Raw genomic sequence first — 24,851 nt, forward strand, 5'->3', positions numbered from 1 at the left:
TTGACAAAGTAAAACTGCAAGGTCTCTGTCTATGTGTCTTTATTTACTTAAAGCATCAAGTATTGTCAAAATAAAGTTGACATATATTATATACAGTGTGAAAGACACATGAAGTGTTCCCAAAGACATTTTCACATCACCCTGGATTTACCAATTTTTAGAACATTATATTTTATTTATTTTTTGTTTTTGTTTGCATTGCTGAGCAAGTCTAACCATAGCCTCCTTATTAGACTTGGATTCAGTGGCTTAGTGTAGTACTCTAAGTCTACTTTAAGCCAGCAGTCTGAGGGCATGATTTCTGCTTGTGCAATAGTTAAATTGACACAGTTGTGTTTTTGCACTGATCAATAAAACAATGAAACACACACGGTTTAGTTGAGATTCCTGTGAAGTATAATCCTATAATCTTGGCTATATGGCCCTGCCTCAACGGTTTCAATGCTGCAATTATAAAAATAGGGGAAAACCAAACACCAAATAAATAAATTACCAAATAACAGATTCCTGAGAAGTACAACCGAACAACATCCACCAATCATTAGCTGAACGAAACACTACTCTCTAGTCGTACTTGGCAGCTATTATATGCTGCGGCAGTGTGCAATGTGTCATGCGTTGCAGCAACGTTGCGCAGCACTAACTCTCCTAAACACTTCTTCAAGAGCCGGAAACAAAACAAGTCAGTCATGTGATTTCTGCTCGTGCCTCTTGTCCAGTATGTCGCTGTTATATGTTAAGTCAGTCAAATAAGGATTGAAAGAAGGTATGTGAACCCATTTGCTGTTTTGATTTGTATTCTTGTTTTATATGTTATTAAGCTTGAAAATTTATAAAATTCATTCAGCATGCGCAGGCATTTTTGAACAGCTGGCAGTTCATTGACTGTAGGAAGTTAGCTAACAGTTAGCTAAAAACATCGTCAGTTCATTTGCCCATTAGCTACCTTGTTAGCATACTCTAATACACTTCAAACAAACCACAGTAAAGGTTACTGTTCATTTCGGAGGACGTTTAATAGAGCCTGTTTTCTCCCCACAGTTGCCAGCTGTCTGGACAGCACGATAAAACACTGGCCGCCATGGCTGATGTGAGTATGGCCTGCCTGTCACTCCTCCAGTTAGCTCGTCCAGTAGCCCCTGCCTTTCTCTAGCACGGAGGAAGACAGAAAAATATTTTGTGATATGTATAACAAAACAAAAAGTTAGATCCTTAAATATGTGGTGTACACAACAAATATGTGGTTTATAAGTTACAACATTTCGGCAACGTAGAGCTCGAGAGATAAACCGACGTGATGGGAGTGTTTTGTGTATGAGTTTGTGTAACCTGCCTGCCTGGCTGGATGTATGTGCGATCTAGGAGCGGCGTTAAACTGTAAGCTTTTGCCTGTATGCCCGTCAGTAAGGTGGTGAGTGACACTCCTGTAGATGCTTCTCTAACTTTCTTCCATGTTTTCTGTGCAGGATTTGAAGAGATACCTGTACAAACAGTTGCAGAGGTGTGTATGATTGATGTTGCCTGATGGTAAAGCTATGCTTCCTGTCACAGTTGACAGTGAAACTATCAGAATGTGATGTGTTGAATAATTTGTAAAATCTGTTGTCTGTTATCCATCAGTGTCGAAGGTCTTCATGCTATTGTAGTGACAGACAGGGATGGTGTCCCAGTTATCAAAGGTAAGCAACTTTTTCTGAATCCTTCATGGCTTTATCCCACTACAACCCTACAGCAAAGGTGCCCACACTGGTCCATGATGTTATGGTACTGTTGGGAATAGGGCCATCTGATGTCGAATGTATCACAGTAAACTGGTTTTCGTCACATGCTGTCGACTAGATTTTCATAGTTTTTTTTAGCCCTTTAAAGACATGGAATTTGTGACGGTGCTGGCTGCCTCTGACTTGCTTAGTTAAAAATAGCAGGACTGATTCTTATTTCTCACATGCTGCTGTTAAAACATAATAGTCAGGCTGTAATGACAGCATGAGAAGGAACTCCTCAACAACTTAAAGCTGGAAAATTCCCTGTGTTCTTTCTAGATTCAACCCATTTTACATCACAAACAATAGTAATGTCATGTTTATTACAGTCTCCTTAGAAGGCAGAATGTGAGGTGCATTTAAACTCTGTCTTTATGTTAATGAAACACTATTCAGTTCAGACTTGAGTCATGTTGGAGATGTGACATGAATGTTACAGGTCTGACAGGTTAGATTGCTGTCACAGCTGTAAAGGAAAGGTGAGGGGCTCATTCAGACATGAGACTGACATGACTGACATAATCTGAAATGTGTTGCAAAGGGGCTCTATATTCCTGTTATTACTTGGCTCTAAGGCTTTTTCAAACTGCCAGTCCTAATTCATTTTTTTGGCATATCCAGATCGTATCCAAATTCATTTCAGAGAGTCTGTACAGCAAAAAACTAATGTGATTTTTGGTAATTGGATCCCAACCACATTTGGAGGTGCTTTGAAATGCGATTACATTCGAATTTCTACAAAGGTGTCTTGATGTGGATGCTCAAATTAGATTTCAAAGTATCTCTTGCCTGGTTTGCAAGGTGACACACAACCATAATGTCAAATCCAGACTGACAGAAGTGCATCAGAGCATCTGAGCATAATCTATGCTGTTACTAGCAGAGCAGAGAACTACAGTATTCTGTGCAGCAACCTGGTAGCATGATTGTTGGGAGGGCAAGATGATGGATCTCCATTTCTCATGCTTTTGCGTTGGAAAGCTGCGTTGCTAGTGTATGTAGTCACTGATGTCGGTACCACAGCAACCCATGCAGACAAGTTGGTGTCTGGGCACTTGTGAAACACAGTGCGGACGGTTTCTTTTAAAGATGTACTTTGAGAATCAAAACAGATTTGCTTGTTGTCTGAACAGAGCATAAGTGACAGCAGCCTCTTGTTCCAGCTCCAACCCTTGTTGCTTTGCCCTGCTCTCAGAGCTGCAGTGTAGTCTGTTACTGTGTTTAAGTCACTTGGACTGAAAACAGAACCCTTCATGCTGCTGCTTTACATTAAAAGCTTTCCACAGGCAAAACACTGGAAGGCATTTATTATGCAGCAGCTACACGAGGAGGTGACTTTAGTCACCAGCTGCTAACTGCTTGTTCAATTTAAAAACTGATCTCAGAATAGGTAAAGGTGACAGCTGCGTGTTGCAGTCTTGGAGAATCTCAAACCTTGAGCACATCATGAAGGATAACTGGTAGATTAACTGAATAGAAATTCCACAGTAGAGTGTTGTGAACAGAACATGGCTCAGTAGTTTGTTTGTGTATTTAGTTTGTTTGGGAAGTGATAGCAAATAAGCTCTATTATGCATATGTTATGCACATTTTGTAAGACAAAATTTGAAAGAAGGAAAGAAGGAGAGCTGTTGTTATTATTGCTTCTGTGTCCCCACAGTTGCCAATGACAACGCCCCAGTCCACGCGCTGAGACCCGGCTTCCTGTCCACCTTCGCTCTGGCCACAGATCAGGGCAGCAAGCTGGGCCTTTCCAAAAACAAGAGCATCATCTGCTACTACAACACCTACCAGGTCAGATGTCGGCTTCCCAAAATCATTCCATGTGCAGTTCTAGCTATGATAGATTTGTATGATAAATGTTATAAAGAGATAATGTTTTGGCCCTTTCAGGTCAGTTTCAACCACCTCCAAAGTATGGTTGATTGTACATTTATTTAAACCTGGAAATATTGCGCAGCTTCTTTATGAGGACGCTGTACTCAGGTTTAACATGTTCACAAAGTTTCATACCTCATACCAGCGCAACACATGAGCTGTGAACGTGGTCAGTGGCCGACTGTTGCCTGTAGTGTTTGAGGTTTTAATCAAGCTGATAGTGATCCCCTTTTTCTGAGGTCGACAGTTTTTGGCCCAACATGTCTGTTGTGTCTCTGTGCTGAACAGATTGTGCAGTTCAATCGGTTGCCACTGGTCATCAGTTTCATCGCCAGCAGCAATGCCAACACAGGTAACAATCTCCTCCAGTGACCACTGTGTACTGTGCACCTCAGTCCTCTGTAACAACAGTCATGTTTCTCTGAAAGCCACGCATGTACTAAAGATAATGAAGCACAGATACCATTATGAATGAAGAAGGATGGGTTCCAATAGCTGCTTCCATTTCAGATCCAGACACACGTGTGGTCACAGCGACACAGTTGTTAAGACTCGCTGTGTTTTGCAATATTTGTGGAAGGGTACTCACAACAAATTGGGGAACAAAAATCCATGCTTAAATATTAAATACATTTGCATCAAGGACGTACAGAAAAATCAGGAATTTACTAAGCAGATATTTTAGGTATATATATATATTAGGAATTGCAAAGACAAATTCAGAATCTTTTCACTGTTTTTTTTTTTTTATCTCTGTGAGAAGCACAGCTTTCACAGAGAAAGGAACACTGCCACAGTACATGTTTTTTTTAAACTATGAGATGTCTTGATTCCCCACAAAACAAACTTCCTAAAAAGATTCGATTAGGGACTCGATGGTTCGACGATTCGATGAACAGATTCAGAACTGGATTCAGATGAGCTAAAATGCTATTATAGCCCATCCTTAGGAACAGACGTTTCAGCTTTGTTTACAGTTTACATTGCTCTAGTCAAACCACAGCCCCCCACAGGGGGGTCAACCTTTGGAGTCTCAACTTTGTTCAGAAATTTCAGAATATTAGTATCTAAAGGACAATCAGATTATTTAAAGGGACAAATGAAATTTTATAAAGATTTTATTAATGGGATCAGAGATTAGATTGTAAGAAAGATCTTTAAATTGAAGCTCTCTCCAAGATAAAAAGTCCAGCACCAGTAAGCTCAGGCAAAACTAAGCAACTTAATTCATAACTGGCACAGATAATATACCACACCAATGTCTTACTGTGTAGCAAGCTCAACCAGAAGTCCAGAGACAAAGAACTTATCTGGTAGGTTCAGTGACAGCGTGAGGTTTGTATAAATGACACTGCTGTATGTCATTTCTAACATCAATGTCATATTTTAAAAACATTCCTGTCTGTCACCAGCAAATAGTGATCAGTGACAAGGGTCCAACCAAAAGTATTCAAGTATTCAACTGAACCATGTGGTCGTTGTTCAGTGTCCAGATGTCATGGAACTGTAAATGTTCAAATTTCCATGTTTTTGAAAGAGTCAAATGTATTGTAGCTTCATCTTGGATTCTTATTAATGTGACAACATGTTCTGTTGTAGCTACTCAGCAGTGAGCTTATATTTTACTCAGTACAATATTACAGTGACCGTCAGTCTGCACATCCCATTCAGAGGCTAAAAGTGTACAACAGAACCACCATACACCATAATGATGAGCTGCTCTGAGAGCCTCAGGAGTTGGACTACATACTGTAATACTGTTGAGGAAATGTGAGAGTCTGAGGGGTTCATTTTCTGATGAATAAGAATGTGCTCCTGAATTTTCATGTGCCTACTATAGTTCGATATTCTGTGTGTAGAGCTGATAAGCTGTGCTGGTGGTGTCTTCAGAAAGGTCAGGGTCACCACAGACGTTCCCTTTCATTCTGTGTTGAAAATGCCTGCTTTTTTGAGCATCTAGTTGACTCATAAAATAAGGGTGGTCCACTTTGTGTGTCCTCAGGTCTCATCATGAGTCTGGAGAAGGAGCTGGCCCCTCTAATAGAGGAGCTCAGGCAGGTGGTGGAGGTGACATAAGCTGTGACAGGACGGCCATGAGCAGGATCCACAGCAGAATCACCCTCTGGACCACACGCTGCTCACCGAATCTCTCTGTCTCTTATGGTGCATTCATGTGTTGTGGGAAAACCTGTCTGGAGGTTTTCACACCTCCATGTAATGACTTGGAAGTGTAAACATCTCCTGACTTGTTCACATCATGATTGAGCTTTCCTCTACACTTTTTGTTCTGTCGACTTTGCTTTCTGCCATTTTCTGTAGAATTTAGATCTCCTCGTCAGCATTTTCACAGCTTAGACAGAGTTTATATGTCAAATCAAATGTCAAGTCTGAATAAATGTTTTATTTTAGCACCCAAAAGTGGTTTTGCTGTTTTTTTCATTGTTAGGGTTTTAATGTAAAAATATATTGTTTTTATTGTACTCGTACAATAAAGGTCAAGTCCTCCATACATTTTATTTCATTGACAATTGCAATCCAGCCGTCGTTGGAAGGTTTGCCTGGTGTCATTTTCCATGTGATGCCTTTTGTGCTAGCAACCAGAAGTATTTTTAAGAGCTATTCATCCTGTGCTGCAAGTTAAAACCTACTCAGAGTTTTAGGCATCTGGAATCTGAGCATTGTTCGTGCTTAGATTTTCTCATTTCAAACCCAAATTGGAAAAACAAGAAACGGCATCCGTTGGGTAGTCAGAAAGTATCGAGAGACAGAATAACACATGGTTGGTTTAAACAGTTGGACACTTTAAACAGTTGTTGAAGCAGATGTCCAAGTTAAACATTCTAGGAACAAACATCCTCTGGGAAAGAAAAGTAAAATAAGACTCTAGCAGGAGACACGAGAGAAATCGAGCATCCTTTGCACTAAATAAGTTTGTCACAGAGGAAACTGGAATCACATCCAAGTTCTTAGCCTCCAGTCACAACACTCAAAGAAAAATGGTCCAGTGTTATACAATGTAAAGTCTTCAGTGTTGAACAGTGCTGCTCTTCATTGTTCATCCAGCTGATGTGGCATCTTCTGTGAAAGTGGGGCTTCTTTCCATCTTCAGTGTCATCGACCTTTTCTTATCTGTGACTGGAAACAGAGTGTCACTGCCGCTTGCAGAAACTCAGAATGCAACTTAGTGAAATCCTCTGATCTGTCTGTTTAAAGCTAAGACAACACCTTAATGTCTGCTGCCACCTTCAAAACACTCGAGGTCAAGTCATCATCATCTGCTACTATGTTGTTCAATGATTTTGAGTTGAATAAATGCCCCGCTGAGCTTTCCCTGAACTCATCACATTAGTCTGTTTCCGTTGTTACTTTATGAACAAATCTTTAGTTAACCGTCCAGAAACCCTCATCTCATCATTGATGTCTGTCTTGTAGTGAATATTGCTAAACTCATGATTAGAGACCACTTATATTCTACACTGACATTTGCTGGCCCTTCTTTTCCAGCACTAGGTCTGACTTTAGTACCATTTGTCTATATGACTGAGCAGCTTCTGATTAAACTAAATGGACCATTGAAGTTATTTTTTTACTTATAGCTCAATGAATTAAGTTACAAATGTAGCTGAGTGTTGTTTAACCAGCAGAGGATCAGTGGTTGAAGAAAGATTTTTCAGTAATAAGGAAGTGGGTTAATATTACACAAGCAAAGTTTGCAGGAGTTTGAGGTACTGACAAAAAATACCCTACTTCCTGCAAAGACTGCAGTCTGAACAAACTCACCAGTTTCCACCTCAGGATCTTGAGCCACTCGTCCGCCTCCACACCCGTCTTTGCACAAAGATAAAATGTTCTCTCAGGAAACACCAGACTGTGGACACACAGAAATGAAGGGTTGTGCTTTGCAGCATATTATCTAGTGGTGTGTGTGCAAACTAAAACCAAAACATTTGCTTCGTCATTTGCCTCTTGAAAACTAGGAAGTAGGCGCTCTTTGTTGCTGAGAGTGTCAATTCTCCTCGTCGTCCACAGCATGACAGTCAACATTACAATATGACTGCATTGCACGACAGTTTTTGGAACAAAAAGTGTTGCAGTGGTGGGTCCGTGATCTTGTTGCCAGATCTGACCTTAACAGAGAGTGAATCACCGAGTCAGGTGGTGGCCATAGAATTTCATCTTGTTTTACATTGTCCTTAATCTGTCACACACAATACACACACTTACTGCTGATGAAGACTGATACGTTCACTGTTTTTCAAATCCACCTTAACACTCTTGTCCTTATGATGCAAGTTCAACAATTCACCACAGTCTCTCTTTTTTCCTATAATTAATAGCAGTTTCCAGAAATCTTTGATGAAATTTGTTGGAAATTATTTGGAAATTATAAAACACAAATATGAGGAGTGATCATACCAAACTATGGATTTAGCTTCTCATGCCTGCATTCCACTGAGGTTGCGTGTTTTTTCAGATGCCTCAGTGTCAGTGTATTTCTCCAGTAATTTTAATGATGGGTAGGTATTGGGTAAGATTTTTTTTATTATTTCAGCCATTAAAATAAAGCTGAATGTATGATATAGTATAGTATAGTAATCGTGAGAAAACAACAACAACAAGAGAAAGACTTCCTTCACACCTTCAGGTGTATTTCAGGCACTAAATATTAAACCTCAGCAGCCGTGCCTGTGGAAAAAAATCAATCAGAGCCATAAAATCTGGATTCTAGCATATCATATTCAGAGCAGTTCACAATTACTGCTGACTTCATCAAGCTTGACCTCTAACTTCATCCTTCATTCGTGGCATTCATTCACCCGACACTGACTACAGCAGAAAGGAACAAGCTGATACTGCAGAAAGCCTGTCTGCCTGAAAAATGAACACATTTCTGCTGGATGAAATAACAAGCAGAGGATTGAAATGAGCACTTCCTCTTTGGATCGATTGATAACTGTGCAGCTGTGGACATTGTGTAAAAAGAGGGGCCAGTGGTTGTACCATCTGTAAAGACACTGCTGCCTTTGAGCTCATGGCCACTTCTCCTCCCACCCCCGCCCTCCCATCCCCCTTTCTTCTGTTATTTTACTGCTCAGACTTCCCGTTTTTCAAACAACAGAAACGTCAGATTTTTCTGCCATGGGGAAGTACCACTGTGGCCTAGTGTGAAACAGATTTGTTTTTCATTCAATTTTTGGTGCCATATGATGCCTATTGCACATTTTGCTTTTCATATTTGTATCTCTTCATTAGATCATATACACATTTTCACTCACTTTGTGTGTGGTTGTACATATTCTGTTGTAATTCTTTATTTCTAAAAAAAAACATTATTATCATTTCCTTATTGATCAGTCTGTATTTTAAGAATTGATCAACCAATCATTTGGTCAATAAAATGTCAGATAAAAATCACATTTTCCAAAAGCCCAAGATGACTGACTCAGATGTCCAAACATCGTCCAAACCTTTATGCTCAAAAAATGACATAAAAGGATGAACTGATTATTGAAATAGTTGAAATATATATAATATATCCTCAACATATTAAATTATGTAGCTCAACATAGTGAGTTTAGCTTGGGATGTTATTTTTAACCATGGGATCAGTATGTGGGCCAAAAATCAATCAACTCTAGCTGCTTCAGAGCTTTAAAACTCATTTCAGTCTTCAACAGTAGTAAGTGTGTGTATTGTGTGTAAAGTGTTACAAGGTGTTTTATCTGTAAAGGCCTGCTGACAAGGATGAATGACCAACTGGGCAAAGCTGGCAACTGCCAGGGGGCCCCAGATCTCCAGGGGCACCAAAGGCCAGGCTCACTGCGGCTTTTAAATTATTACATAATCTTGGGAAGCTGTCTTATAGAAAAGCCCTGTGTCAAATCTAGTTTTAACATATTATTTTACTTAATATATTGTCCACACGGTGCAGATTCTTATAGTTTGGGGATTTTATTGTGAACTAAAATGTAGATGCAGATGCACAGCCATTATTCTCATTATCATATCATTATCATTAAGTGTGTGTGATTCTAAGGAAAGGACATCAACTGAGGCTGTACTCTTTTTAACTACCACTATAAAACATAACCTGATAACTGTCTAAACCAACACATTCATACCTAAATGACTGAATAGGTCAGTTGTCAGTGACTCTGTACTGGTCATTAACATTGTGAAACACTCTCAGTTTGCTGAGGTTTAGGCACCAAAACTGCTTGATTAGGTTTAGGAAAAGATCAGGGGTTATGTATGTGGTGTCACGTAAGTGTATGTGGTGTCACATAAGTACATCATGGCACTTAAAACGGGAAACATTGACTTTCACTTTCACACGGGACATGAACACTGGTCTCCTACTAATACTAATACTAATACTAATACTATTTAACAGGCCAGTTAAGGCTCAGAAAATAGGCATTCATTCTCTTCATTTAAAATGAAGAGTATGCCTCCTGTTGAGGGATGAAACAAACACGTGGTTGAGTTGTAATTTCCAAATTACTTTATGCAAAATCACTGATCGTTGGCTTACCAGAAACAGTTCACTCTCTCCTGAGAGTAGTCAAACTGGGCTGCAGAGCAGGCTCTCAGATCCAGGGTTCGAATGGGCTCCTCACACTGCAACAGAGGCACTCTACAGCTTACACATAGAAACTATCAGATCAATCCCTTTTCTTTTTTGCTTTTGTGACTAGATGTAGCTGAAACAAATGCTCCAGCCTCACGCTCTAACAAACAAAGTGAAGCTGTGAAATAGCACGTTTAGCACACAAGTTGAGGAGAGACTCACCATTTTGTCTTTGAAGTATCTGAGTTCATATCTGTTGAGTGTGAACCACCTCTGTTTCCAGCTCTGCAAAAATGTTTACAAGTGGATGTATTTCAAATTTCTCGTCAGTGTTCAAACATTGAACCATGTGTTTCTAAGACACCATTTACACCTTGCATTAAAATGCATTTTGATTGGATTGCAATCGGATAGTGCTTGACCACATGAAAGTACAGGTTTAAATGCACCCAAGGCGGACTGAGGATGGATTGTGATCTGATCAACCAAATCGCACTGCTTGACCCACATTTAACACGAGCATAAATGCAACTGTGTTTTCAATCCACTTCCAACAACTACACAGGTCAAAATAAAACCTGCTGCTGTAAGCCTCTTCTCCAACTGGATGGTCGAGCACAAGTGCATGTCTGTTCTGGAAAACACCAGTCACAATCTTCTGCAAATAAATCGGTTTGACGCCCAGCCTTCATCTGTAACGGTCATTATCACCATCTTCTTCCACCAGTCTTGACTGCGTTCCTGAATGCTGATCGCCCTCTCGACAGTGGCGGGACTGACCACAGCTAAACTACAAGCAGCTGCATAAAACAGCATTCGCCTCTGCTTTTGTCTTCAGTTGTTAAAGAGGGCTTCTTGTTCGTCCATGCAGGACTGCAGAATCATGGATAGCTGCCTTTTTTCAAATTTTAAGTAATTTTTTTTTTTTGGACCCGTGCAAAAGAGAGGACGATGAAGAAAGGAAGAAGAAGAGCAAGAAGAAGAAGAAGAAGCTGGACAGACTGATCGGGTCTCAGTTGGATCTCAATGTGGACACTGGACACACATATTAATACCAGGTGTAAATACAATTAGGCTATATCATATTTAGATACAATGAGGATGCAAGATGCGTTTTAATGCAAAGTGTAAAGGTGGTGTAAGAGTCTACAGTTAAGTACAATTTCAACTGCAATCACGAGGACAACTGAAAACAGATTTCCTGACAAAAACAGATTTGTGTTCAGACAAGGTGAGGTGCAACACTCCTGCCAACACATTCTCGTACCTCAGCAACTGAATCGCCGATTGCCATTGACTCGCAGAACGACACATGAAATAAGTACTTTACTGTTCCATAAGTGACAGTATATTATGCAACTTAAAATTGGACAATGTTGACTTAAACAGCAGTCTTCTGGAAGTCCTGTGTTTGTCTAACCCATCCAGCAACCCCACCTTCCTCCAAATGCAGACTTTCTCGCTCTTTATAAGACATCCCTGACTTTTTTCCTATTGCTTGTTATAATTCCTACAGTTAGTTGCCTAACATAACATAAAAAGGGGTCAGAATAACCTGCTTGCACAGTTGGACTATGCAGTTTTTTCTAGTGAGGACAGGCTCCCCCTATAGTTCTTACCTTCACAATTGCTCCTTGTTTCACCAGATAGCCTTCCTTTGTGCCCAGCTGAAAAGACATACTTTGTTTTAGCAGAAAAAATGATTCTACAGTGACAGAAGTAACGACATTCAATGATAATTCAGTCAGGACCACTTTAGTCAAAGTATATGTATTAATACACCATACATTATATTTGGTGGTGTGACTCTGTTCTGCACTCTGGTGTGATTTGCAAGGCCTACGATTTTGGTGCTAGTCTGGTTATTGTATCAGTCAGTTCAAGCTCAACTTTCACAGCCATAAAGAAATATCTAATACGCCTATCTTTCAAACTTCTCTACACTTGTTACTCTGTTGGTCTCTAAACAGTGTATGCAGCATGATAGGCCTACAGTTGTCAAACAATTGCCAAAACAGGTATTTTTCTAAAGTAACCTGAGACCCTAATGTTGTCAGTTAACAACATGCCCATTTGAAGAAGTCTTACTGTGGGTAGTATGTTAGAACAGACAAACACACTGTTCCATTCCTGACACTTTGGCTTAGGCAAAAACTCTTCAGATACCAAGACCTGCTCTCAGTACAGCTAAATGCACACTCAAAATGTAGAGAAGGCCAACGCTGGACAGGCCTGCCGTGCCTAGTTAACGGTTGCCAAGCTATGGGTGGAAAGTTCCTGGTCAGTGCCAGGTTTTAGTGAACCATTATATTAATGAGTAGAATGTTTTCTTAACTGCTTGAAATCATTGTCTAAAACCATAAATATTAATACCAATGTTGTAATAAGAAAGAATTATCATTTAAAGGTAAATTGCAACTACAGTTGAATTTGAACCCTCTTGTCGATTCTTTTGGTCACACCACATCATGGATGTATTTTGATATGTTTTGGTATCAGCTGTTCACAGGTGTGTGCTGCAGGTGTCATACCGATGGGGCGTTCGGCACCAGATCGTTTTCTGTGCGGCCTGTTTGTATGGCTGTGTGAACTCGCACAGACTCATAGATGGATGGCTCCTCCACACGCCACGGGTATGGACACTTCAGCACAATAAGGGTTCCTGGTTTGGAGGCAGAGGGGAGGTTACAGGCATGACTAAGAAAATATAACATCCAACAACACAACGAACATGTGTGGGACTTTTCTCTTGTTTAATTTCAAAACATAGAATGAAGATTTAACAATACTTGCAAGTGTTGAAACGTGTCATGTACATTACGTCATTGTGTACTATGCAACATGGGAAAAAGTGTGTTTAAGAAATCCTGTAACACCTCAGCCTGACAGCGGGCCAATAGGCCACAGTCTGGATTCTTTCTGATTTACCATTATCTATATATCTTATCTATTTTTATATATTTTTTACCTTCTGAGCAAAGCTACTGCACCTGATAATAACTGTGGAAGCCCATAGGGGACTATAATAAAATGATGACGCAAGCTTGAAAATGAAAATGCAATTCCAGAATAGCATTCTAATTTTCCATTGACCATATTAAAATTAAATTGGTAAAGCTGTTTGACATTACATTTTTCAAAGACTTCACCTGCTCAAAAGTGGACAATATTCAAATGCAGTAAGTGGAACAGCATCCCCAGTCTACTGCATTTACAACATACATGTCAACATTGCTCTTTTGGTGACAATGTGAAAACACACTTTTCTAACAACGTCCTTAAAGTGAAAATAAAAGGGTAACAACAATTTCACTTTCGAAGACTTAACCTACTCTAAAGTGGACAATATTCAAATGTTTATGCAAACTTCTAAAAAAATAAAAAAAAGGAATATAAACATTCTAGCCTTTTTTTCCATTTATGCATTATTTAGTCACAATTAAAATTAATTTAAGAATGAAAATGAACACCACATTTGATATTTGTAAACTTTTTCTTCATAGAGTTTGTCTAGATTGAAAGACAGATGACAGACAGTATGTGCAGTTTTAATGACTCAAATTTGTATTTTTTTTCTCAGCATCCAAAAAGGACGTTATGTTACAGGTCCATAGTAAGATGAAGATAGCAGCTTTATTATTTGTTACTGTATTTGTTACCATTTGGCAAAACGTTCCTTGGAATTTTACTATTTTCAGTTAGAGTCAATAATAAAACCTAAACTGTATGAAAACCGAAAAAGCACAAGGTAGTCCCCAAAAACTGGATTATCTATTTTTGTTTTTGCATGCATCACTGTTGTGTATTTTCTTCCTGTTCTGTTGCTTATGAGTTCTTGGTCTTCATTAGTATGAAAAATACATGAAGTGATATCTGTCTGTATAAGAAGCTGTATATCCTATATATCTTAACTCCTTAACAGCTCCAGCATAATGTTATTAAACCAAAACTGGACCCTGATAGAATTCATACAAAGCAAATTGACCAGAAATGAGACAATGCTATTAATGAAATGCTAAGCATTTTATTTTACTCTCTTTTCTTACAGGCAGGGCTGTAGGACCTGCAGGCCTGCTGGTGCAGCACAGCTGCACATGTGGCTGCATCATTGTTGTGCAACCACCTCAAAGTGAAATCTGCAAAGACTTCGCCCCTGTTTCTGCACCAATTCTGTCACCTGCAAGGTGCCACGCAAACCCATTAAGCCAAGAAATTACACTGCTGCACACCATTATGCTCCACCACACCCAACTCTACCACTGTCTGGCTATAGACTACAGCCATCTGCATGCATGTTTGCTTTTAGTGAACATCAACAGCTGCCCTTCTCTTGAGGTCACCTGGGACATGGCTCACAAGATAGATGGTGTTTTGTTATTTAATTGGCATATTGGTATCATGTCAGAAGACCTAGACCTACCTCCTCACACTTTGGAGAAATATGAGGTGCTAAACAGAGCTCTGTACGGGATTTTCTGAAGAATCGATCAGACAGCAGCGATGAAATGGGGCCTTAAAATGGAAGCAGATGCCATTCAAGAGTGCCAGATCAAGAGGGTGCACTTTTTTCCTTGCAAAATGGCAAACAGGAGTTAACAGCATGTGTACCGCTGGCAGGTACAGGCTCAGCTACCCACTACAGGGCTGCAGTGTTGTGGCTGGTGTGTTTTCTCTACCGACATGCATACGCACTTATAATATCTGTTCATATATTAGCATGTCAATAAACAATGAACGTTGGAAGTATGTCTGGTGTTTCTTAAATCACTGTTTTTTTTCAGTGTGATGAGATACAGATTAACCTTGAGTAAGAAAAATAGCCTTGAAGACTGAAGACCCGCCTTGATGGGAGGACTGACAGATTCCATTTTCATTTTGTGCACTTTAGAGTGTGATGGCGTGTAAATATAAATGTAATAGAGAACTCATAGTACCCTATTACCCCAGTAGAACATTGTGATCCCAGAGTGCAGGCTTACTGGTGGTTCCTAAAGTCTCTAAAACCAGAATGGGAGCCAGAGCCTTTAGTTATCAAGCTCCTCTCCTGTGGAACCTTCCAGCTATTGTCCAGGAGGCAGACACCCTCTCTACATTTAAGAGCAGGCTTAAAACTTTCCTCTTTGATAAAGCCTACATTTAGGGCTGGCTCAGGCTTGTCTTGGACCAGCCCCTAGCTATGCTGCCATAGGATTAGGCTGCCGAGGGACTTCCAATGACACCCAAAACTCTGTTCTTTTCTCCCTCTCCATCTGTATGCGTTCCTGTCCTATCAAGGCATGTTACTGACTTGGCTTCTTCCCCGGAGTCTTTGTGCTTTCTCGTCTCGCAGGTCAGGGACAGCAGCTGAGCCTGGACTACTGAGTTCACCTGCCGGACATCCACTGCAACTTCTATTGTTATTAGCTATGCTACCATTATTATTAGATCATTAGTGCTGTACTATGTTCATATACTATCTGCTATTGATATGTTAATACATCACATACATAAATATATCACATAGGCATATACCATGCCATATGTACTTTGTAAATCTATTACAGCTGTCCAAACTGTGATTTCTGTCCAACCCCGAACCTCTCTCTCTCTCTCTCTCTCTCTCTCTCAATTTCAATTTCAATTTCAATTTCAATAAGCTTTATTGGCATGACTGTAGATCAACAATATTGCCAAAGCCATTACAAATACAAAGTACAACAACAAAAGTAACCGAGCAAAAACATATACACAACAGATAAACAATACATAATCTCTCTCTCTCTCTCTCTCTCTCTATCTCTCTCTCAACCACCCACCCACCCAACCAGTTGAAGCAGATGGCCACTCACCCAGAGCCTGGTTCTGCTCGAGGTTTCTGCTGCTGCTGTTGGGTTTCTGTAAATAAAGACTTTGGTCTGTACCTGCTCTATATGTAAAGTGTCCTGAGACAACTTTGGTTGTGATTTGGCGCTATATAAATAAAATTGAATTGAATTGAATTGAATTGAATTGACTGGGGCCATTGTTTCAGTTATTGCATTTGAATATTACCCACAGTTGAACTCACGTAGATGAGGTTGCAAAAAGGAAGAAGTGTTCAGGAGTGGGAACAGGAACAGGTTTAAAGTGTCAAAATACAGGTTTAGCAAGGCGATGAGAGATGTTAAACGACTTCAACAAAAGTTCTCAGCAAACAACACTGCTTCTGTCTGGAGGGGTCTCAGACAGATCACGACCCTACAAACCTAAAGCCCCCCACTCCAACTCTGACTTGCAGCTAGTTGGAGATTTTTGCAGTATTTGAGTTTTGTTTTGTTTTTTTTCTCTTACAATGTTTATTGTCATGCACCAAAACACCATGGAGAATTCCTTGAGCTTGTCAAAAGCAAGGATCCATCACAACCAGCTGAAAGGCTATGAGTGAGCTGGAAACTTAACCAAGGCCTAGGTCAATCTCTTGCCTCCAGGTTTATTCAAAACACTTGCACTAGACTTTAAGAAACTCTGGTAAATCAGATCACATCAGTCCCATTCTTTGCATCTTTGCGCCAGCTCACAATTTCAAACAAGTGTTTTCTGGTATAACCACGAAAAAGGCTCAAAGACACAGTCACCCTCGCCAGGCAGGTCAAAAAGTAGTACACTTTAGTATAAGTATAGAAAAGTCATTACAAGTACACTTTATGTGATATACTGTATGTTTGACATATACTTTTAGTACATGTACCTCTAAATTGATGTAATTATGTTCTACTTCGATTTATTGAAAATACTAATTCTACAATACCTACAGTGGCATTTTAAAGTACTTTTAAAAACTGTATTTTATTCTGAGTGTATTGTAAATATAAATAAATTACTAAATTACAAACACTTTTAATTGTAATAAAGTGTACTTCTGAAAAGTATACTTATTTTCAAGTCATTTGTAATACACTAATAGCCTGCTGAATAAAGTGTACTTTATTTCAGCACTGTATAAGCTGGTAACATGCACTATGCTGACAGTAAAGATCTGAAGTTCTGCTTACCTGCATCACTGCCCAGCAGAGGCTGGTTAGCAAAGTGGTGGACAAAGTCCTGAAGGGTGGCAAACTCATTAAACCCAAACATATAACCATTGTCTTTGCGTGTCACGTGAAAATGCTTGACAGAATCCTTCGCCCTGTGTCAAATGACAAACAACATTTAAAGTTGCACTTTCAACATGTTAACACAAAAACAATATTCTTAGAAAATGTTATACAGTGGGACTTTGAGTACAGAGTGAGCTGTTTGACATAATCAAGATGCAGCTTAAAAAATGTTGCCAAATATATATATATATATATATATATATATATATAATCAGCTATCAGCCAACTTCTAAATTGTCATGTGTTGCTAAACTCCAAGTGTTGTTAGTTAATAATCAGTTTATATCATTCCCCTCAAGAAATGCTGCGCTAACTCCTCATCAGTCTGGTTTCAGAGCCAAAAAAGTATTGTCACTGCTATTACTGTGGTTACAAATTATATTGTATCTGCTGTTGTGCTGCCTTCTTAGTAGATTTAACAAAATCATTTTGATACTGTTGATCATGTTATTCTACAACAGAGGCTGTGATTTTGGTTTTGACACTAAGTCCTGTGAATGGTTTAAAGACTACCTGTCCCACAGACAGCAATAAGTGATTTTGGGAAATGATCATGCTGTATTTGAGGTACACTGTTCAAAGGGGGTCCACAAGGTTCAATATTGGGTCCTTTCTTGTTCAAAACTTATACTAACAATATTACATCCTCTGTAACAAATTGCAATGACTATCTTTATGCATATGATCCAGCTCTGTACTACACATTCAACCACTTAAATCCTAGCCTTTGATAAATTGCAAGATGCACTTTTTATTTTCAAATGAATATAAATAAGACTAAATATATGCTTTTCTCCAGAGCCAGAGATGTTGTGGACAATGGTTAGCATATTACCACTCTGAATGTTCATAGCATTGTCTCAGAGTTTGAATATCCGGGTATCTGGCTGCATTAAAAAATTGCGTATACGTTTTACAGTGACACACTTAAAACTCCAATAGGAAAACGAGTATTGCACAGGAACACAGCTAATTTTCTTATGCTCAGTAGGGAGGAGGTAATTGAGGCTGTCTTCTTGTCTGTCTTGTTTATGCACACACCTCTACCTCCACTATTAAAGCCCTAGACTCTCTTCATCACTCAGCTATTCTACTCATCATTGCATTTTGTATGTAAAGGTTGGAAGGGCTAGCTAATACTCAAAGTCCTGCATGAAAACATTTGGGAAAACTGCTTTTAGATTTTGTGCTTGTCACACTTGGGACATTTTACAACACACATTAAAACACAAGTGTACCTTGTCAGTTTAAAACTATGACTACAAACTACTCCGCTCTTAAATGCAACTATTTTTAATGTGTTTTGTTGTTGTTTGTTCGTTTTCTCCTTCATTTTTTTTTATTCAATGCCAACTTTTGGTACTTGAAGTTTTCAATACAATTCATCTCAATACGTACAACTGAAGTATTGAGGTTCTATAGCAAGCCCTAGGGTAACTCAGTTTAGCATCTGTTGAACTTCTTTAATGTAGGTTCAACACCGAGATCTAGCACCAGTGATCTACTGTGACAAGAGACATTTATGGTGTAACCATTTATCAATTAAACTGAACAAAACCATGGTGTATTTCATTTAGAATGATGCTGTTATAGGCAGACTAACCTGACAGACAGGGCGAAGCAGCCTGGTCCCTCATTACTGTTCCTCAGGAGGTAACTGCCATCAGTGCCGTTGGACAAGAGAAGGGCTTCTGCAGCATGGCGGGACAGGTCATAGTGGTACCACCTTCAACAACATCATGCATCATCATAAATAACCTGTAACTCAATTCTGTTGTGAACTGCCATTAGACAAAAACACCAGATGCCTATCAAATAGTGCTGTAGCTAAATTTAAGGATGTGATCTTATCAGCATTTAATTCAGTACCATGTCTCACTACAACAGTGGACTGCTGTGATAAGATTAGTCCTTCTCAAATTGATCATCTGATTGATAGTGCTACAGGTTCATTGTGTATGGAGACTTGACTTGATTGCCAAAACAGAAGAGGTTAGCTCCTTGGTATACCCCCCAAACCCGCAAATTGAAGCAAACATCACAGCAACTTGAAAGGAAATGGCGTTCCACCTATCTGGTAAGTATTTCATCTCGCCTGGCAAGATAGTCTTAAAACATGCAGGAAAGCCCTCTGAACTGCCAGAGCAGCCTATTACTCTTCACTAATAGAGGAAAATAAAAACAATCCCAGGTTTCTCTTCAGCACTGTAGCCAGGCTGACAGAGAGTCAAAATTCCATTGAACCATGTATTCCCTTAGCCCTCAGTAGTAACGACTTCATGAGTTTCTTTAATGATAAAATTTTAACTATTAGAGACAGAATTCAGGAACAACTGCCCTCAGTGGTTACTGAGTTATCTTCAAATACAGAAACCATAGCAGTAGCTGTTAAACCTGTCGTATTTTTAGACAGCTTCTCTCCTGTCAAGCTTCATCTCAACAATTTCCTCATCAAAATCATCAACCTGTATCTTAGATCCTAAGCTGTTTAAAGATGTTTTACCCTTAATTGGATCTTCTTTATTAGACATGATCAACCTGTCTCTGTTAACAGACTATGTTCCACAGTCCTTTAAAGTAGCTGTAATAAAACCTCTCCTCAAAAAGCCTACTCTTGATCCAGGCATTTTAGCCAACTATAGACCTATATCTAACCTACCCTTTCTCTCTAAAATTCTTGAGAAAGCAGTCAGCTGTGCAACTTTTTACATAACAATAGTTTATTTGAGGATACCCAGTCAGGATTTAGAGTGCATCATAGCACAGAGACAGCACTGATTAAAGTCACAAACAACCTTCTAGTCGCATCAGACAAAGGACTTGTCTCTGTACTAGTCTTACAAGATCTTAGTGCATCTGAGAACTGCACTTAGATGGTTTAAATCCCACATTTCAGAACGATTTCAGTTCGTACAGGTTAATGATGACTCCTCTGTGTACACTAAAGCAAGTCACGGAGTTCCCCAGGGTTCTGTACTTTGACCGATCCTTTTCACTCTACATATGCTTCCTCTATACATTTTCACTGTTATGCAGATGATACTCAGCTATATTTATCAATGAAGCCAGAGGAAACCAATCAATTAACAAAACTCCAAGTGGGTCTTCAGGAAATAAAGACCTGGATGACCTGCAATTTTCTGTTATAGAATTCCAACAAAACTGAAGTTGTATTTGGACCTAAACTGTCAGGAAAATGGGGTTTCGAGGGAACAAGGATAGAACCCAAATGCAGACACGAGGGGATGCAGGTTCAATTTAACAAATTTATTTAACTAAAGGAAGCCAGAAACCAAAACTCAGGGAACTATGAAAAACACTCACAAGGGTAAATGGGCTTAAGACAGGGAACGAAGCCAACACAGGGAAACATTAAACAAACACTTACAAAGAACATGGTGTGGCTTATGGACAAAGACGACACTAGAAAACACTTACTAGGATAGTGGCTAGGCTGAAGACTAAGACAACACTTACATGGAGCATGGCAACAACTTACAAGGTACTTGGTACAGGAACAAAGACAATACTAGAATACATGTTCATTGGGCGTGGCATGGCTAACAAAGACAACATCAAAGACGCTGGACAACACTTACATCAGGCATGTCAAACTGATTTCATAAAGGACCATGTGGCTGCAGGTTTTCGTTCCAACCAAGGAGGAGCACACCAGGCTGGAATCAATTAATCAGCTGATCTCAGTCTTCAGCCTATAACTAAGTGATCCCTTGATGTTGATTGGTTGGCTTGGTGTGCTCCTCCTTGGTTGGAACGAAAACCTGCAGCCACACGGCCCTTTATGTAATGAGTTTGACATGCCTGACTTACATGAATCTAGGCATGGCATGGAGACAAAGACAAGACTAGATAACATTTACATGGACCAGGACAAAGACAAGGATTCTCAGACAACGACTTGACAAAGACTGAGGGGAAGACACAGACTTAAATACACAAGGGAGGACAAGAAATGACACACAGGTGAAACAAATCAGACAATCACAAAGGCGGGAAAACACAGGAAGTAAAGCCAAAATAAGAAACATAACATTAAACTTCAAAATAAAACAGGATGTGACAAAAACAGACTATGACAACACAAAAAGAGAAACATCATGGCTCGGATCATGACAGAACAAAAAGAAAACCTTCCACATAAATCAGACCTGGCAAGCACGGATCATGACATAAACACCTGAAACTCACTATCCTATGAGATAATAACTATGGATGGCACAGCGCTGGCCCCCAGTACAACCGTAAGGAATCTGGGAGTCATCTTTGATCAGGATATGTCATTTAACTCCCACGTAACACAAATTTCAAGGACTGCCTTTTTCCACCTACGTAACATTATAAAAATCAGGCACTTCCTGTCTCAAAATGATGCAGAAAAACTAGTCCACGCATTTGATACTTTCAGGCTGGATTATTGCAATTTCTTACTGTCAGGCTGTCCCAATTCGTTGCTAAATACTCTCCAACTAATCCAGAATGCTGCGGCACATGTTCTGACAAAAACCAGGAAAAGAGACCATATTTCTCCCACTTCCAGTGACACGCAAACCTCTGTTCTTCTCTCCCTGTCCATCTGTATACGTTTGTCTCGCATATACTATCTGCTATTAATATGTTCATACATCACATACATAAATATATCACATAGACATGTACCATGCCATATGTACTTCGTACACCTATAAATCTATTACAGCTGTCAAAACTGTGATTTCTGTCCAACCCTGAACCTCTCCCTCTCTGTCTCTCTCTCTTTCTGTCTCTCTCTGACCCACCCAACCGGTTGAAGCAGATGGCCGCCCACCCAGAGCCTGGTTCTGCTCGAGGTTTCTGCCTCCTAAAAGGAAGTTTTCCTTGCCACTGTCGCCAAGTGTTCGCTCATGAGGGAATTGTTGGGTTTCTGTAGATAAAGAGTTTGGTCTGTACCTGCTCTAAATGTAAAGTGTCCTGAGACAACTTCGGTTGTGATTTGGTGCTATATAAATAAAATTGAATTGAATTGAATTGAAAAGAAATCTATTAAGCATTTTGTGGAAAAAAAAAGAATCTAAATGACCAAGTACAGGGAAAACTTGATCACAAAATAACTTCCTGTCATAGCACCAGCATGATCCAACAGTTTATACGTAGACACAGAGTTGTTTCTGAGCTGTTTTACTCTGTATTTAATCCACACTGGTCCAGATCAATCCTTTGAACGCTGACGTGAGATATGCAGCATGCACACTTTGCCTAAAACAATGTCGAAAAACTTTTCAGAGGAAATGGAGGTGACTTTTGCCGTTAAAAGAACCTCAGACTGAAAGACAGATGCAGAGGAAACTAGTAAGGGGATGTGAAAGTGAATTATTGGCTTCAAGAGTTGTTGAGAATATGTAAAACAAACAAAAAGAAAAAAAACACTAATGCACATAGCTCAAGAAAAGTGAACACAATATACAAGGAAACAGCAATAAATGTGGCTGAATAAAGTACATTTCAGTCCATATTTTAAAAACAGTTATAGATTCATCCAATCAAAGTTCACACTGTGTCTGGAGCATGAACATGAAGCGCTCTGTCACCTTTGGATTTCAACCTGAAGTGTTTATGTGTCTGCTGTTGCTGGTTAGAAAGTTCTCATGGAAAACTGTTAAACTTGTATCCCAACCTGCCATTAATTCATATTTAGTAGTAATTATTATCTAAAAACAAAATGTTCAGTAGTGGTGCTGAGGGGCAGAAAAAAAAAAAAATGGGCACCAGCATCCAAAAAGTGATGCATTTATGGAGAAACAGTTCAGAAACCTGGTAAAATTGTATTTTTATGACTCAATTTTAAAGTATAAGTACTACAGTTCTGTAATAAAAACACACAGAGAGCTATGAAGCATTTTCACCATTTCCATGCTGATTAAGGGTAAATAACTCTCTCGCATGGCATCACCATGCGTTTTCTCTTTTATAAAGGCATTCATTAGTGCACTGCATCACGTTTTCACCACTGGAAGGGCACCCTCGAAAGCACTGCCTCCCCCTGTCCACCAGTGGTGCCACCCTCCACCAGTGGTGACACGGCCAGAGGATTATGGACAGTGGAGACAGTGATGGTACAGATGTCAATCAATCCTAAAGCATGAAGGGTTCACTAATCCCCAGAAAATCACTGTTAAATCAAATCCATGCTCTTCTGTGAATGCTGCCCTCTAGAAGCTTATGCTGTTCAGTATCACAGAGGTGTTCATTCAACTAAAGTTTCATGTATGAGGTTTAGTTGGTGTTAGTTAGTGTTGGACTACCTTTACTTTAGAGCTGTTTCTAGTGTTTTGTCCATCCATCCCCATATTATATATCCAGCACACCTCAACAGAAACTGAACACTATAAGCTTTATAAAGGTAGAATTCTGCTGTGCTATTGTACTGGGTTACATTAGACTACACAGGTGAACCTGATTAAGAAGCCTTGCCTATTTAAATGCTAAGACTTAGAAGCGTATCAGCTAGTGGAGCAGCTTGGTATTATTTCTGACAGGGAACTTTACACTTAAATGCTGCCTGAGCTGAAAAAAGTTGCCAGAACGTAGACGAATTTAACTGAAGTTAAAACCACTCCATCTCCTCGACTGGGCCTGAAACAAATGTGAAGCTATTTATGTAGTCAACAGAAACTGCAAACGGCGGACAACACTTCTGTAATTATTCTATCGAAATCAAACATTACACCGCACAGCAGACAAAACTGAGAAGTGCAAAGAATTGATGGCACTGGAAGGCCAAATGCCAGCTTTGTCAAGGTAGTCTACAGTTTCGTAAATACTCTGAACATATGTTTAAAAAGTGCATTTCTTTTCATTGTAATAGCATGGCTCTGTTGCGCAGTCTGGTGCAGTGCGCCAGGCTGGGCAGGAAAGAGGCTCTCAGAAAAGCAGCTGTTAAAAGTTCCGGACGGTCTCACCCCAAAGACTCGAGCTCGTCTCTCATGTCGTCGGTCGACGCGTCACTGTAGAAACTCATCTCTCCAGCAGGACTCAGTCACCGACCATCACAGCTCTCAGCCCGGCGGTGATTTGCTGATTCAGCGGCCGGACAGAAGTGAAAGCTGTCGGCTTGGGTGAGACACGCCTCGGAGGAAATACGCTTTGCTGAGGCTGTTCGTGTGCGTTCAGCACTGCTGTGTTTTCGCTTTCCATCCATGATTACGACAGGTGTGAATTTCCCTGCCACTAAACAGCCCTGAGGTCACCTGGCTGGAAAAAGCCCTGAGTGGTGCGTAAGCGTAATAGCGGAATAGTGAGTATGAAATACATTTCACTGTATTGTGCTGATTTTCCTGAATCCTGATCAGTCTCAGCAGCTATGAGCCTCCGTGACAAGTGAGAAAAGTCCACCGATGAAGACTGTGACATGCAGCTGAAAGCTCTGGAAAAAACTGGCAGTCACACTTTATTTATTCATCTGGACAAAATTATTCTGTGAAACTATAACGGGATATGATCATCATACAAAACCTCTTACAACTGATG

General features: G+C 39.8%; 2 protein-coding genes across 2 annotated transcripts; one reads left to right on the forward strand and one right to left on the reverse strand.

Moving 5' to 3' along the window:
• Positions 1–667: 667 nt before the first annotated feature.
• lamtor3 (late endosomal/lysosomal adaptor, MAPK and MTOR activator 3) lies at positions 668–6,148 on the forward strand. Its single transcript, XM_041953414.1, has 7 exons — positions 668–766; positions 1,042–1,090; positions 1,467–1,501; positions 1,621–1,679; positions 3,424–3,557; positions 3,930–3,993; positions 5,644–6,148. Exons 2-7 carry the CDS (start codon positions 1,082–1,084, stop codon positions 5,715–5,717), a joined length of 375 nt encoding a protein of 124 aa, XP_041809348.1. The 5' UTR covers positions 668–766; positions 1,042–1,081; the 3' UTR covers positions 5,718–6,148.
• On the reverse strand, positions 4,579–24,416 carry dapp1 (dual adaptor of phosphotyrosine and 3-phosphoinositides). Its single transcript, XM_041953413.1, has 9 exons — positions 24,284–24,416; positions 18,931–19,053; positions 17,223–17,356; positions 12,744–12,874; positions 11,832–11,879; positions 10,435–10,497; positions 10,177–10,262; positions 7,422–7,509; positions 4,579–6,776 (listed from the first exon to the last, which is right to left on the reverse strand). The coding sequence occupies exons 1-9, from the start codon at positions 24,340–24,342 to the stop codon at positions 6,753–6,755; spliced, it is 756 nt and encodes a 251-aa protein (XP_041809347.1). The 5' UTR covers positions 24,343–24,416; the 3' UTR covers positions 4,579–6,752.
• Between the last annotated feature and the right edge of the window lie 435 nt (positions 24,417–24,851).

Source organism: Chelmon rostratus, chromosome 15, assembly GCF_017976325.1.
Source record: "Chelmon rostratus isolate fCheRos1 chromosome 15, fCheRos1.pri, whole genome shotgun sequence".
NCBI classification, from domain to species: Eukaryota; Metazoa; Chordata; class Actinopteri; order Chaetodontiformes; family Chaetodontidae; genus Chelmon; species Chelmon rostratus.

Bases quoted from the DNA above. Each gene is read 5' to 3' on its own strand.
- dapp1 (XM_041953413.1), bottom strand. From the start codon at position 24,342: ATGAGTTTCTACAGTGACGCGTCGACCGACGACATGAGAGACGAGCTC. The intron at 19,054-24,283 runs GTGAGACCGTCC...ATGTTGTTGAAG, and splicing joins GACGAGCTCGAGTCTTTGGG to GTGGTACCACTATGACCTGT. The intron at 6,777-7,421 runs GTGAGTTTGTTC...CTCTGTTTCCAG, and splicing joins AGATCCTGAGGTGGAAACTG to TCACAGATAAGAAAAGGTCG.
- lamtor3 (XM_041953414.1), top strand. The intron at 1,502-1,620 runs GTGTGTATGATT...GTTATCCATCAG, and splicing joins CTGTACAAACAGTTGCAGAG to TGTCGAAGGTCTTCATGCTA. The intron at 3,558-3,929 runs GTCAGATGTCGG...TGTGCTGAACAG, and splicing joins GCTACTACAACACCTACCAG to ATTGTGCAGTTCAATCGGTT.